This window comes from Doryrhamphus excisus, linkage group LG14, assembly GCF_037039965.1.
Source record: "Doryrhamphus excisus strain RoL-2023G ecotype Guam linkage group LG14, RoL_Dexc_Guam_v1.1, whole genome shotgun sequence".
Taxonomy (NCBI): Eukaryota; Metazoa; Chordata; class Actinopteri; order Syngnathiformes; family Syngnathidae; genus Doryrhamphus; species Doryrhamphus excisus.
Window position 1 is genome coordinate 1,552,146 of NC_136370.1, and position 15,355 is coordinate 1,567,500.

Sequence of the window (15,355 nt, forward strand, 5' to 3'; positions counted from 1 at the left end):
CAGAACAACAATGAACAAATACGCGACTTGAAACCACAAACCGAAAATCTATTTACATCGACGGTGCCGCAAAGCACGCTGGGAACCAGGAAGTGTTTCCAGCGACGCTACAATATTCTGGATAATATTTGGATCGATCTATCACCTCTCTGCCTTTGTGGAGTGACAATAAGAAAACCCAAAACCTTCACACAACAACGCAAGCGTCAAATAAAAACAGATAAGACACTCTTATTGGTTGAGCAGAACAACAATGAACAAATACGCGACTTGAAACTACAAACTGAAGATCTATTTACGTCGACTGTGCCGCAAAGCACGCTGGGAACCAGGAAGTGTTTCCAGCGACGCTACAATATTCTGGATAATATTTGGATCGATCTATCACCTCTCTGCCTTTGTGGAGTGACAATAAGAAAACCCAAAACCTTCACACAACAACGCAAGAGACAAATAAAAACAGATAAGACACTCTTATTGGTTGAACAGAACAACAATGAACAAATACGCGACTTGAAACTACAAACTGAAGATCTATTTACATCGACGGTGCCGCAAAGCACCCTGGGAACCAGGAAGTGTTCCCAGCGACGCTACAATAATAATAATATTTGGATCGATCTAGCACCTCTCTCCCTTTGTACTTTAATTTATCTTCTGTATGTCGTAAGAAAATATAAAAAATATAAAATACATGGTTATTTTTCCCAACGTGTACTGACGCAACCCAAAGGGGAAACGTCACGGAAGTAAAACGAGTTAATAGTCTCGGCATACCTTTGCCTTCTTGCACCACTCTTCTTAAACTATGGCTTAATTAATTTCCTGAGCAAAAGCCACAATTAACCCGTGTTGGACTCTCTGAATTAAGTAACCTCCGGATAGCGGAAACGTCCGGCTCCTCGGTAACCATGGCAACGGAATACAGACATTGGCGGAAGTTCGCGACGAAGATGGTGAAAGGAAAACGGGCGCCGAGGCGGGTTTTTATCAACGACGTAGATTCATATGCATCAAAAAATATCGCCAAGGTAAATCCACTTGTATAATCTATATAGAAATCAATGGCGACACTTTAAATATGGCCTTCAATTCGGTTTGTGCAATCCGTCACTCCGGACGGCCCAAGCACCACTAAAAGGTCCCCAAGGCTGACTATAATTATTGTCATAAATTAGCTGAGACATGTAAAATGTAGTCTTGTTACTTTTTTTTACTTAAAAGATCGTAAGTACTGTTGTCTAGTTACGTAGCATCAATCGAGCACGATGTGACTTCCTGATCGGGGTAAGCTTCAAAATAAAAGCCTAACAAATAAAGGAGTCTACTACAAAACTACCTTGTGTTTTCATGCTGACATTTGATGGATCGGCATTGTGGCACTCTGGTTGATAGGACTGTGACGCGGGAACTGTAGTAGTATGTACATCCCGCCTGTACGATTGTACGTACCTTCCCTTTAGATCAGGGGTGGGCAAACATTTTGACTCGCGGGCCGCATTGATATGACAAAATTTACGGGGGGGGGGGGCAGACTATATATTTTACACGTAACAGTCCACCTGATATTATTGTATCTGTAAAATTGTCATGCAATCTGCTATTATTATTTATTATTTTATATTTAGATTTAAATATTTTAAAAATCATAAAATATTATAATAATTACAATAAAATTAAAATAATATTTATTATATTATTATTATGTAAAATATGCAAATATAACAATAATATTATATATAATTAATATAATAATTAGTATTAATATAATAATTATAATAATCATAATAGTTCTAATAATAATTATAATAATCTAATAATAATAATAATTATTATTATTATTATTATTATTATGTGCTTGTGTCCCTTTTTTCAGGAGCACTTTGTAAACAACAGACCATGTCAAAAACCGAAATTGATAAAACCATCAAAAGGTTGGCTCAGGTTTAAATGAAATACTTTGGAAAGATTGGGCGGGCCATATTCAAACACTTGGCGGGCCAGATGTGGCCCCCGGGCCGTAGTTTGCCCACCCCTGCTTTAGGTTGTAAAATTGGGATGTCCCAGTACGGTCCTTCAGTTTTCTCTTTTTTTACTACAACTGTGATATAAACATCGCTGTTGTCCTAAAATGTGGCGTGATCCAAGATGGCGACATAAACAAACCAAATCCAAGCCAAGGTCAAACTTTTGCAGACGTTAACCAAGGTACTATGAATATGTAAATATATTTCTGGGAAATTATCCTGGGTTTGAGGGTGTGGTTTTCCTTTCAGCACAAAACGTTCCGTGTTCTTAAGTGTTAATTGGAATGGGAATGATTGTCGAATGTCAACTGCGTTGACGTGTTCCTACTTGACAGTGCCTTTCCAAGCAAACGCTTCAATCCGCTGCGACGGCTGACAAAGAGGTTGGGAAAGTACAAAGCTACCCGGTCGTTGGGACCCTAGCCGAGGCTTCGGAGGAGGACACGTCATATTTGCTGGAAGCGTACATGGTAAACATTTCATCAACACACAAATCTAACCAGAACTGCTGAAAGACTACAGCTTACTTTTTGTCTGGAAGCAACTGAGTCGGGATGTGATTCTTGGAAAACTTCTGGAGTGTGACATCGTCATCTATAATATTACCCAGCATCCTGAGCATGTGGACGAGGCCAGCTGGGCTGTTTCAGGTAGGCAATTTGATTGATAGATGGTCAAATAGGTAAAATTCCTAACTAACTAAAATCATGCTGTTTGCTAACAGCAGAAACGATGAGCTAATTCAAGAAACAATACAAGTAGTTGATGTTTGCTATTAAATTAAATTAAATTAAATTAAATTAAATTAAATTAAATTAAATTAAATTAAATTAAATTAAATTAAATTAAATTAAATTAAATTAAATTTATTTAATTTTATTTAATTTTATTTAATTTTATTTAATTTTATTTAATTTTATTTAATTTTATTTTATTAAATTACATTAAATTACATTTATTAAATTAAATTAAATTAAATTAAATTAAATTAAATTAAATTAAATTAAATTAAATTAAATTAAATTAAATTAAATTAAATTAAATTAAATTAAATTAAATTAAATTAAGAAAGCAGGAAGTGAACAAATGTAACAGTTAGTGATTGTAAAAGTACCAGATGGAGGGGTAGGATTTAATAAGCTTTGCTTCTTCCTACTCCTTTTGGACATGTGGAACTGGGAACTGATTATGGGATGCACTCAATTGGAATCTGATGCATGTTCAAATGAAATTAAACCATTACCATTACCGTTACATTCTAAATTCGGTTTGTAACATTATTAGAGCCCTGACCTAACACCCCTATAGTCACCTTTACACTCATATTACCAAATATAGACACAAAATAATACATATTAGACACAAATAAACCGTAACATAGACCCAAACATAGCATGAACAGTTCAGCACTTCTTCTTTGGCTCTAACCAAGCCTGCAGAACGCCGCTGCCCTCTAGAACCCGCACTTTAAAACAGCAGCTCAGAACTACACAATTCACTCGTCTTTAAAGAGACATTACTGACACAAATACCGAACAAATAGAAATAAATATGTCATGTTTTTTCTGCTATTTCTACTTGATATTCCGTATCTTTCTGTGAAATTCTTAAGGATTTTGGACTTTAAACTTGGAGAATCAGCAGGGGACCAAATCATTCTTTCCCAACATCTTAAAGGGCTGTTTTCTGTTTTGTCATCTTTCAGCCCTCCACAGTAAAATATCAAGTTTTACCCGACCAAAGATGTTCATCCTCATCTCTACGGTGATGACGTGGGCGTGCAGCAAGGCAGCCAATTCGGTAAGTATTGACAATACATCACATGCACACTTCACATTTCATAAAAAAGCTCCCCTGTCTTGATATGAAAGTTTAATGTTTGATATGGATGCTGTATGGTATCATGTACCCAGAAAAAATTATTATGTTTGATTCATGTTCATGTTAAAGGTTAAATAACTGTTAATAGTTATCCTCCCTATCCGTGTGGAAGTGGTAAGTTTTTTATATGGATGCTGTATGGTATCATGTACCCAGAAAAAATTATTACGTTTGATTCATGTTCATGTTAAAGGTTAAATAACTGTTAATAGTTATCCTCCCTATCCGTGTGGAAGTGGTAAGTTTTTTATATGGATGCTGTATGGTATCATGTACCCAGAAAAAATTATTACGTTTGATTAATGTTCATGTTAAAGGTTAAATAACTGTTAATAGTTATCCTCCTATCCGTGTGGAAGTGGTAAGTTTTTTATATGGATGCTGTATGGTATCATGTACCCAGAAAAAATTATTACGTTTGATTCATGTTCATGTTAAAGGTTAAATAACTGTTAATAGTTATCCTCCCTATCCGTGTGGAAGTGGTAAGTTTTTTATATGGATGCTGTATGGTATCATGTACCCAGAAAAAATTATTACGTTTGATTCATGTTCATGTTAAAGGTTAAATAACTGTTAATAGTTATCCTCCCTATCCGTGTGGAAGTGGTAAGTTTTTGGCTATTTAAGTTGAAAGGAAATAACTTGAAGGCTACCGTTTAGGTGGCTAGCTCTCTAGTTTGCGAGTTAGCATGTGTCTCAAGACCCTGCAGTTGCGCAATATGTTGTAAATAAAAAGAGTATAAATGTTAAGAGTATACATTTTTTTACCTTCCCTTTTATTTTGTCACAGGGTGAGATGGAGCTCCCGTTCACTGACGATGACTTTCGAAGAAGACGAGCCCATCCAAACTTCAGACGACACTATGAATTGGAGAAATTGGTGGCCAAACTGGGAAAGACTGTATGTTTTGAAATTCCTTCTTGCGCTATTTATTCCATGGAATGCTGCATGCATAGTGAGCAGCTATGATGATTTTTACTTCAAATGTACGGGTAGTCCATAGGTTTTATTCCAGGTTTAAAGTAACAAAGAATGATCTGTGGATCTGTGGAACTGAGGATCTGTGGATCTGAGGATCTGTGTAACTGAGGAACTGTGGATCCCAGGATGTGTCGATCCGAGTATCTGTGGATCCGAGGATCTGTCGATCAGAGTATCTGTGGATCCGAGGATCTGTGAATCTGTGGATCCAAGGATCTGTGGAACTGAGGATCTGTGTAACTGAGGAACTGTGGATCCGAGGATCTGTGGATCAGAGTATCTGTGGATCCGAGGATCTGTGAATCTGTGGATCCGAGGATCTGTGGATCCGAGTATCTGTGAAACTGAGGATCTGTGGATCCGTAGATCTGTGTATCCGAGGATCTGTGGATCTGTGGATCCGAGGATCTGTGGATTTGTGGATCTGTGAATCTGTGGATCCGAGGATCTGTGGATCCGAGGATCTGTGAATCTGTGGATCCGAGGATCTGTGGATCCGAGTATCTGTGGCTCCAAGGATCTGTGTATCTGTGGATCTGTGTATCCGTGGATCCGAGGATCTGTGGATCTGTGGATCCGAGGATCTGTGGATCTGTGGATCCGAGGATCTCAGGTTTAAAGTAACAAAGAATGACAGCATGGAAACAAAAACCCAGGAATAAAATGAAACAAAAGCTATAGTTGGAAATGTCTGTTGTTGGCTTTTTTGCTTTTAGGACAGATCATCGTTTTCCACGTATGTTGTGGCGTCGGGTCTTCAGTACGGAATGGGGGAGCAGATCCTTCATCTCTTTTTCAAGGTGAGAGTTTGTCCCAATGCAAAACGGCTTCTGGTCAGATTCTTTAAAATCACTCCAACTACCTTTTTACGGAGATTAATATTTAATAGAAATGCTTCACTTTCTGTTTTAGATTGGGTCTAATCGCTCAGTGCACTTTCAGTCTAATAGTTTCTCACATAGCACAACACTCACAGTATGGGAATACTCATGGAAAAGTATTCCCAAGTTCTCCCAAGCTGCCAAATCCCATTTTGACGCTTTACATACTTTGTCATGTCGGACGCCAACAAATCAAACTACCCTAAAAACGGACACGTCCTGACAGAACTGGCAACAATAGGAGGCGTGTTTAATTCCATTCCATTCTGGATTATAGATGTCGTGGATGGGACAAGACAAGGAAATACCCGTCTTTGGAGACGGCAACAACATTGTTCCTACTATTCACATCCGTGACCTTGCAAGGTGAGGTACAAGAACACAATCACCAAATCATCAATCATCAAATGATAGAAAATGGACGTGCACTCCACGAGTACATTTGGATGGTCGGTGGACATGACAGGACATCCTTTTGGACTGGGAGGAAGTGAGGAGAGAAGGGCTCAAGTTCAGGTGGAGCCAAAGGGAGGATCTGTGGATCCGAGGATCTGAGGATCTGTGGATCCAAGGATCCGAGGATCTGTGCATTCAAGGATCTGTGGATTCGAGGATCTGTGCATCTGTGGATCTGTGGAACTGAGGATCTGTGGATCCGAGGATCTGTGTAACTGAGGAACTGTGGATCTGAGGATCTGTGGATATGTGGATCCGTTGATCCGAGGATCTGTGGATCCAAGGATCCGAGGATCTGTGGATTCAAGGATCTGTGGATTCGAGGATCTGTGGATTCGAGGATCTGTGGATCCGAGGATCTGTGGATCCAAGGATCTGTGGATCTGTGGAACTGAGGATCTGTGGATCCGAGGATCTGTGGAACTGAGGAACTGTAGATCCGAGGATCTGTCGATCCAAGTATCTGTGGATTCGAGGATCTGTGGATCTGTCGATCCGAGTATCTGTGGATCCGAGTATCTGTGGAGCCGAGGATCTGTGGATCTGTGGAACTGAGGATCTGTGGATCTGTGGATCCGTAGATCTGTGTAGCCGAAGATCTGTGGATCTGTGGATCCGAGGATCTGTGGATTTGTGGATCTGTGAATCTGTGAATCTGTGGATCCGAGGATCTGTGAATCTGTGGATCCGAGGATCTGTGGATCCGAGTATCTGTGTATCTGTGGATCTATGGATCTGTGGATCCGAGGATCTGTGGATCCGAGTATCTGTGTATCTGTGGATCTATGGATCTGTGGATCCGAGGATCTGTGGAGCCAAGGATCTGTGGAGCCGAGGATCTGTGGAACTGAGGATCTGTGGAACTGAGGATCTGTGTATCCGTGGATCTGTGGATCCGAGGATCTGTGGATCCAAGGATCTGTGGATCTGTGAAACTGAGGATCTGTGGATCCGAGGATCTGTGTAACTGAGGAACTGTGGATCCTCGGATCTGTCGATCTGTGGATCTGTGGAACTGAGGATCTGTGGATCCGTAGATCTGTGTATCCGAGGATCTGTGGATCTGTGGAACTGAGGATCTGTGGATCCGTAGATCTGTGTATCCGAGGATCTGTGTATCCGAGGATCTGTGGATCCGAGGATCTGTGGATTTGTGGATCTGTGAATCTGTGGATCCGAGGATCTGTAGATCCAAGGATCTGTGGATCAGAGGATCTGTGGAGCCGAGGATCTGTGAATCTGTGGATCCGAGGATCCAAGGATCTGTGGCTCTGTGGATCTATGGATCTGTGGATCCGAGGAGCCGACGATCTGTGGATCTATGGATCTATGGATCTATGGATCTATGGATCTAAGGATCTATGGATCTTGTTGCTTGTTCAATACATCCCACAACTGTACATTGTTTGTTTTGAGCAAAAGCAAAATCCAAAACAAACTGGGTTTGTCCCTGTGTACAGGCAACTAATATCAAAGCAAATACATAAATAAAGGTGATCCAGACAGTATAGAAGTTGCCATGGATACCAGCAATAATAAATACAGCAAGTGTATTGCTCTTAGAGACTGGTACTTTTTGCTTTCCTGCACGACAGGCAGAGGCATGTACCAGTACACGATATGTTGTTTTTTCTTAATCTGGCGGAGTGTTGCATTCTGACGCGTGTCAATGTTGACGTAATCAGTACGATACTATTTTCATTCAAGTGTGGTTCAGAAAGTAATCGAGCTTCAGCCCAAACTCCATTACGTGCTTGCTGTGGACTATTCCAACAACACCATGGAGGACATCGTTAAGGTTGGTATCACCGATACGTTCACCATGCTAACCTTTGCTATGCAGACTACTTCTAGATTTGCACCCCCACCCTCTTTCCTTCATACAGTAGTCATGTCATCAATCTCACAGGATGTTCAATCACCGGGGATGTCTGATATCAGCATAAATGTGATATCATTTGGCATATTTGCAAGGTAGACGTCTGACTTCTGCATCCGGTCCCAGACCGACCCTGTGGTTGTTTCACACCTTGACTGTAACGAAATGGCTCATCAGTCACGTTTTCAGAGACATTGACGTCAGATGTTTGTTTTTCATCAGGCCATTTCCGGAGCACTTGGACCAGGGAAGATCCAGAAGAAGCCCTTTGAGGAGGTCTTCCTACAGCAGGATTTCAGTGTAGGTCACAACCAACATTCCAACTTTGAAGTACCTTAAAAAAGCAAGGAATGAATAATCTGCAGATTCCTGGTTTTTGCTATAATCTTGACATCGGTTTGTGTTTACATTGACTAGAATAACTGATCCCATTAGTAGTGTTAAACCTAGTTTACATTGACTAGAATAACTGGTCCCATTAGTATTGTTAAACCTAGTTTACATTGACTAGAATAACTGGTCCCATTCGCGTTGTTAAACCTAGTTTACATTGACTAGAATAACTGGTCCCATTCGCGTTGTTAAACCTAGTTTACATTGACTAGAATAACTGGTCCCATTAGTATTGTTAAACCTAGTTTACATTGACTAGAATAACTGGTCCCATTAGTATTGTTAAACCTAGTTTACATTGACTAGAATAACTGGTCCCATTAGTATTGTTAAACCTAGTTTACATTGACTAGAATAACTGGTCCCATTAGTATTGTTAAACCTAGTTTACATTGACTGGAATAACTGGTCCCATTAGTATTGTTAAACCTAGTTTACATTGACTAGAATAACTGGTCCCATTAGTATTGTTAAACCTAGTTTACATTGACTAGAATAACTGGTCCCATTAGTATTGTTAAACCTAGTTTACATTGACTAGAATAACTGGTCCCATTAGTATTGTTAAACCTAGTTTACATTGACTAGAATAACTGGTCCCATTAGTATTGTTAAACCTAGTTTACATTGACTAGAATAACTGGTCCCATTAGTATTGTTAAACCTAGTTTACATTGACTAGAATAACTGGTCCCATTAGTGTTGTTAAACCTAGTTTACATTGACTAGAATAACTGGTCCCATTAGTGTTGTTAAACCTAGTTTACATTGACTAGAATAACTGGTCCCATTAGTGTTGTTAAACCTAGTTTACATTGACTAGAATAACTGGTCCCATTAGTGTTGTTAAACCTAGTTTACATTGACTAGAATAACTGGTCCCATTAGTATTGTTAAACCTAGTTTACATTGACTAGAATAACTGGTCCCATTAGTATTGTTAAACCTAGTTTACATTGACTAGAATAACTGGTCCCATTAGTGTTGTTAAACCTAGTTTACATTGACTAGAATAACTGGTCCCATTAGTGTTGTTAAACCTAGTTTACATTGACTAGAATAACTGGTCCCATTAGTATTGTTAAACCTAGTTTACATTGACTAGAATAACTGGTCCCATTAGTATTGTTAAACCTAGTTTACATTGACTAGAATAACTGGTCCCATTAGTATTGTTAAACCTAGTTTACATTGACTAGAATAACTGGTCCCATTAGTATTGTTAAACCTAGTTTACATTGAGTGTTGCATTAACTGGTCCCAAAACCGAGGTTTGCCAACCGACTGGTCGGTGATCCGCGTGTGTTCTGTTGCTTTTTATGTTATTCCCGACAGATCACGGAGATTGATTTAATGCACGTCAACCTTTGCATGGAGGCTGCACATCTCAAGGAGCTGTTTTCTCTCCGCTGGTTGTGCGAGTTTGGCCTGGTGGAGAACATTGAACACGTCGTGGAAGAGTTTCGACAGATGAGGGGACTGGTGGTGTGTACTGGTTAGAAGTCATACACTCGCTGTTGGACCCTTATATGCCCTCGTCCCGAGAATGGACGTCATATTCATTTTGTGCTTTTCAATACAACCAATTAGAGACATAAGCACACAGCATAAAATAATTAGTTTGGCCGAGGGTGGAATTGAACCCTGGTCTTCCAGCTGTGAGGTCTGCACGCTAACCACTCAACCACCGTGCCACCCATTTCCTCTTATTATTATTTCTTATTATTATGTTCTTATTTAGGGGCGGCACGGCGGTCGAGGCTGCGAGGACCAGGGTTCGATTCCACACTCGGCCATCTCTACATGTTATCCCCGTGCGTGCGTCGGTTTTTAACTATTAACAGTTATTTAACCTTTAACATGAACATGAATCAAACGTAATCATTTTTTCTGGGTACATGATACCATACAGCATCCATATAAAAAACTTACCACTTCCACACGGATAGGGAGGATAACTATTAACAGTTATTTAACCTTTAACATGAACATGAATCAAACGTAATAATTTTTTCTGGGTACATGATACCATACAGCATCCATATAAAAAACTTACCACTTCCACACGGATAGGGAGGATAACTATTAACAGTTATTTAACCTTTAACATGAACATGAATCAAACGTAATAATTTTTTCTGGGTACATGATACCATACAGCATCCATATAAAAAACTTACCACTTCCACACGGATAGGGAGGATAACTATTAACAGTTATTTAACCTTTAACATGAACATGAATCAAATGTAATAATTTTTTCTGGGTACATGATACCATACAGCATCCATATAAAAAACTTACCACTTCCACACGGATAGGGAGGATAACTATTAACAGTTATTTAACCTTTAACATGAACATGAATCAAACGTAGTAATTTTTTCTGGGTACATGATACCATACAGCATCCATATCAAACTTTACATTAAACTTTCATATCAAGGCGAGGGCCTCAAACTAGTGTTCTGCGGGCCACATTTGGCCCGCGGGCCGCTTGTTTGAGACCACGGCCTTAAATGAACACTAACTGGATAATTTTGCCGGCTTCGAGATATTGATTTTCCTCCTCTATTTCTACCAAACAGGCTGGATGACAAAAGGATTCACTTGGGCGTGTTGGTTCTATAGCTGAGTCATCCGGTCGCTTTGTCCCAGTGGGGAGAAAGACAATGAAAAAAAAAAACAAAAAAAAAAGTTTCAGTTACTGAAGTATAATGAATTATTGACGTGTAAAGAAAATTTAGAAAATATCGTTTTCTTTGTTGGCTGCACGGCTAGTAGACCTGAGTTCGATTCCATCCTCGGTCATCTCTGTGTGGAGTTTGCATGTTTTCTCCGGGTACTCCGGTTTCCTCCCACATTCCAAAATCATGCTAGGTTAATTAGCCACTCCAAATTGTCCATAGGTATGAATGTGAGTGTGAATGGTTGTTTGACTATATGCGCCCTGTGATTGGCTGGCCACCAGTCCAGGGTGTACCCGAAGACGCCCCGCGATCCTCGTGATGAAAAAGCGGTATGAATGTTCTTATCTCAAACCCCTGTTCTCCTCCCAGCCCATTCGGGTGTGTGTCCTGGGTCCTCCTGCAGCGGGGAAGACCACGTTGTGTCAACAGATTTGTGATCATTACAAGCTGCATCACATCCAGCTGACTGAGGCCGTCGCTGAGACAATGGCGCAACTGGTTAGGTTGCTCTTTGGACTAAATGTGCCCCTCCATCCATCACGTCTCCAACCATGCTAACATCCGGTGTCCTTCTCAGGAACATATGGTGAGGAGCACTATTTCGGAGACGGAGAATGAGGAGTCCCCATTAGCCACGGAGGCTCAGGAACTCCTGAATATTTTCAAGGACAATCTGGAGCAGAATGGAGGTACAGACTCGTGTATTGTAGCGCTCTACAGTAGATTTGGTTTTAATTCTTGACATCAAACGCACCATCTAGGAAAGGAAATGTGACTTTTCACTTTCACATTCAAATTGTTACTACTTACTGCCGTTTATATACAGGTTGGCATCAAGCGGAACTCCATACTTGCTCACGGTGCAACAAAAAAAAAAACACAACGCAGCCGCGGCAAGTGAACGCATCGCATAAATGAACAACAAAGAGCTAAACATACTGTCGCATGTCACCCCCAAGGCATGCTGGGTAGTCCCGCTGCACAACCGTATGAACTAAATGAACAATAAAACAATTAAATTAAATAATTAAAAAAAAATCAAAAAATTGTTGAAAATGAAAATGGTAATATTAATAATGATTATAATAATGATAATAATAATAATATTACAATAATAATAATAAGATAAGACAAGATAGTTGAATACAAATGTAAATAATGGAAAGTTATATTTTGATTAATGTAAGAAATGCACTGTAATGTTTCATATATTTGCCCAAATAAAAAAATAAAATAAAAAAATACAATAAAAAATATAACGTTTCCAAATGCCCCCAAGGCATGCTGGGTAGTCCCGCTGCACAACTGTATGAACTAAATGAACAATAAAACAATGAAATTAAATAATAAAAAAAAAATCAAAAAACTGTTGAAAATGAAAATGGTAATATTAATAATGATTATAATAATGGTAATAATGATAAAGATTATAACAATAATGATAATAATGATAATAACAATAATAATATTACAATGATAATAATAAGATAAGACAAGATAGTTGAATACAAATGTAAATAATGGAAAGTTATATTTTGATTAATGTAAGAAATGCACTGTAATGTTTCATATATTTGCCCAAATAAAAAAATTTAAAAAATACAATAAAAAAATATAATGTTTTCCAAATGCCCCCAAGGTATGCTGGGTAGTCCCGCTGCACAACCGTATAAATAATTAAAAAAAATCAAAAAACTGTTGAAAATGAAAATGGCAATAATAATGATTATAATAATGGTAATAATAATGGTCATAATGATAAAGATTATAACAATAATAATGATAATAATAATGATAATAATATTACAATGATAATAATAAGATAAAACAAGATAAGACAAGATAGTTGAATACAAATGTAAATAATGGAAAGTTATATTTTGATTAATGTAAGAAATGCACTGTAATGTTTCATATATTTGCCCAAATAAAAAAATAAAAAAAATACAATAAAAAAATATAACATTTCCAAACACAGTACCACAACGCCATAACAACGCCATAACGACCTCGGCCATGATTGCAATATGTGTCCGTGTTGTGCTTGCTCCCAAGGGATGTTGGATGACCATCTGTTGGTGAGGGTGCTGGTGGACAAACTGATGACGAACCCCTGCAAAAACCAGGGCTTTGTTCTTGATGGATTTCCAAAGACATACAACCAAGCCAAGGAGCTTTTCCACGGTAAGAACATCAAAGATGGCTGTTTTAACCTTTAACCTTTTCAAAACATTGGATGATCCTGTAGCAGCCAATGCTATACTGTATTTATGTCATCCCACACCAGGGTGTGGGAAATTGTAACCCAATGTTGCGTACCGAATAAATGTAATTATATATACCTTATTACATATACCTTGTTACACAGGTTCACATGCATATGAATAAATTAATATTTCTTTTCTTAGTTGAGGAGCAGGACTACGAGGGAAAAACATCTCCTGTTTCCTTGTACAACAAGAAGATCATGCCAGGTTTGACCCTCACAAATGATGTAGTCTTACTGCAGGAAGTTCCATTTGCACTGTTGGCTCTGAAGGAGGTTCGAAGATGAATTGGGACAGAGGGAAAACTATTTCTGAGGGAGCAATTTATAATAATAATACATTTTATTTGTATACTTGTATACTAATATTACTTTACAGCAGGGGTCTCAAACACGCGGCCCAGGAGAAAACCCACGCACGGCCGTGATTATAATATTTTTGATCATTCATATTTTTGAGCCCAAAAAAATCATGATGCTACTAGAAAAAAGTTGTAATTTTATCCAACGCAAAAAAATTTTTTAATTCACAATATATTTAACTTTTTAAAAATTATTTTCCTTTCTCAGCAGTTAATATCATAATGTTACAAGATGTATATATTTTTGTTTAAATGCTTATTTTAAATATTTTTTTAAATATGTTTAATGAATAAATAAAAGGGAAACTTTAGGGAAACTTTGGGGACTGGACTGGACTGGTAGCCAGCCAATCACAGGGCACATATAGACAAACAACCATTCACACTCACATTCATACCTATGGACAATTTGGAGTGGCTAATTAACCTAGCATGTTTTTGGAATGTGGGAGGAAACCGGAGTACCCGGAGAAAACCCACGCATGCACGGAGAAAACATGCAAACTCCACACAGAGATGGCCGAGGATGGAATCGAACTCAGGTCTACTAGCCGTGCAGCCAACAAAGAAAACGATATTTTCTAAATACTTTACACGTCAATAATTCATTATACTTCAGCAACTGAAACATTTTTTTTTTTTGTTTTTTTCATTGTCTTTCTCCCCACTGGGACAAAGCGACTGGATGACTCAGCTATAGAACCAACACGCCCAAGTGAATCCTTTTGTCATGCAGCCTGTTTGGTAGAAATAGAGGAGGAAAATCAATATCTCGTAGCCGGCAAAATTATCCAGTTAGTGTTCATTTAAGGCCGTGGTCTCAAACACGCGGCCCGCGGGCCAAATGTGGCCCGCAGGACACTAGTTTGAGGCCCCCACCTTGATATGAAAGTTTAATGTTTGATATGGATGCTGTATGGTATCATGTACCCAGAAAAAATTATTACGTTTGATTCATGTTCATGTTAAAGGTTAAATAACTGTTAATAGTTATCCTCCCTATCCGTGTGGAAGTGGTAAGTTTTTTATATGGATGCTGTAGGGTATCATGTACCCAGAAAAAATTATTACGTTTGATTCATGTTCATGTTAAAGGTTAAATAACTGTTAATAGTTATCCTCCCTATCCGTGTGGAAGTGGTAAGTTTTTTATATGGATGCTGTAGGGTATCATGTACCCAGAAAAAATGATTACGTTTGATTCATGTTCATGTTAAAGGTTAAATAACTGTTAATAGTTATCCTCCCTATCCGTGTGGAAGTGGTAAGTTTTTTATATGGATGCTGTATGGTATCATGTACCCAGAAAAAATGATTACGTTTGATTCATGTTCATGTTAAAGGTTAAATAACTGTTAATAGTTATCCTCCCTATCCGTGTGGAAGTGGTAAGTTTTTTATATGGATGCTGTATGGTATCATGTACCCAGAAAAAATTATTACGTTTGATTCATGTTCATGTTAAAGGTTAAATAACTGTTAATAGTTATCCTCCCTATCCGTGTGGAAGTGGTAAGTTTTTGCTATTTAAGTTG

The 15,355-nt window shown here is 38.4% G+C and overlaps 1 protein-coding gene across 1 annotated transcript in view; it reads left to right on the top strand.

Moving 5' to 3' along the window:
• The first annotated feature begins 610 nt into the window (after positions 1–610).
• ak7b (adenylate kinase 7b) overlaps positions 611–15,355 on the top strand; it is a 21,338-nt gene continuing 6,593 nt past the window's right edge. The window contains exons 1-14 of the mRNA XM_078795955.1: positions 611–1,031; positions 2,363–2,497; positions 2,569–2,677; positions 3,733–3,827; positions 4,702–4,812; positions 5,610–5,693; positions 6,052–6,140; positions 7,938–8,028; positions 8,332–8,409; positions 9,838–9,987; positions 11,562–11,690; positions 11,770–11,881; positions 13,248–13,376; positions 13,601–13,666. Of these exons, the coding sequence (XP_078652081.1) occupies positions 912–1,031; positions 2,363–2,497; positions 2,569–2,677; positions 3,733–3,827; positions 4,702–4,812; positions 5,610–5,693; positions 6,052–6,140; positions 7,938–8,028; positions 8,332–8,409; positions 9,838–9,987; positions 11,562–11,690; positions 11,770–11,881; positions 13,248–13,376; positions 13,601–13,666 (1,498 nt within the window). The 5' untranslated portion in view covers positions 611–911. The remainder of the gene's footprint in view (positions 1,032–2,362; positions 2,498–2,568; positions 2,678–3,732; positions 3,828–4,701; positions 4,813–5,609; positions 5,694–6,051; positions 6,141–7,937; positions 8,029–8,331; positions 8,410–9,837; positions 9,988–11,561; positions 11,691–11,769; positions 11,882–13,247; positions 13,377–13,600; positions 13,667–15,355) is intronic.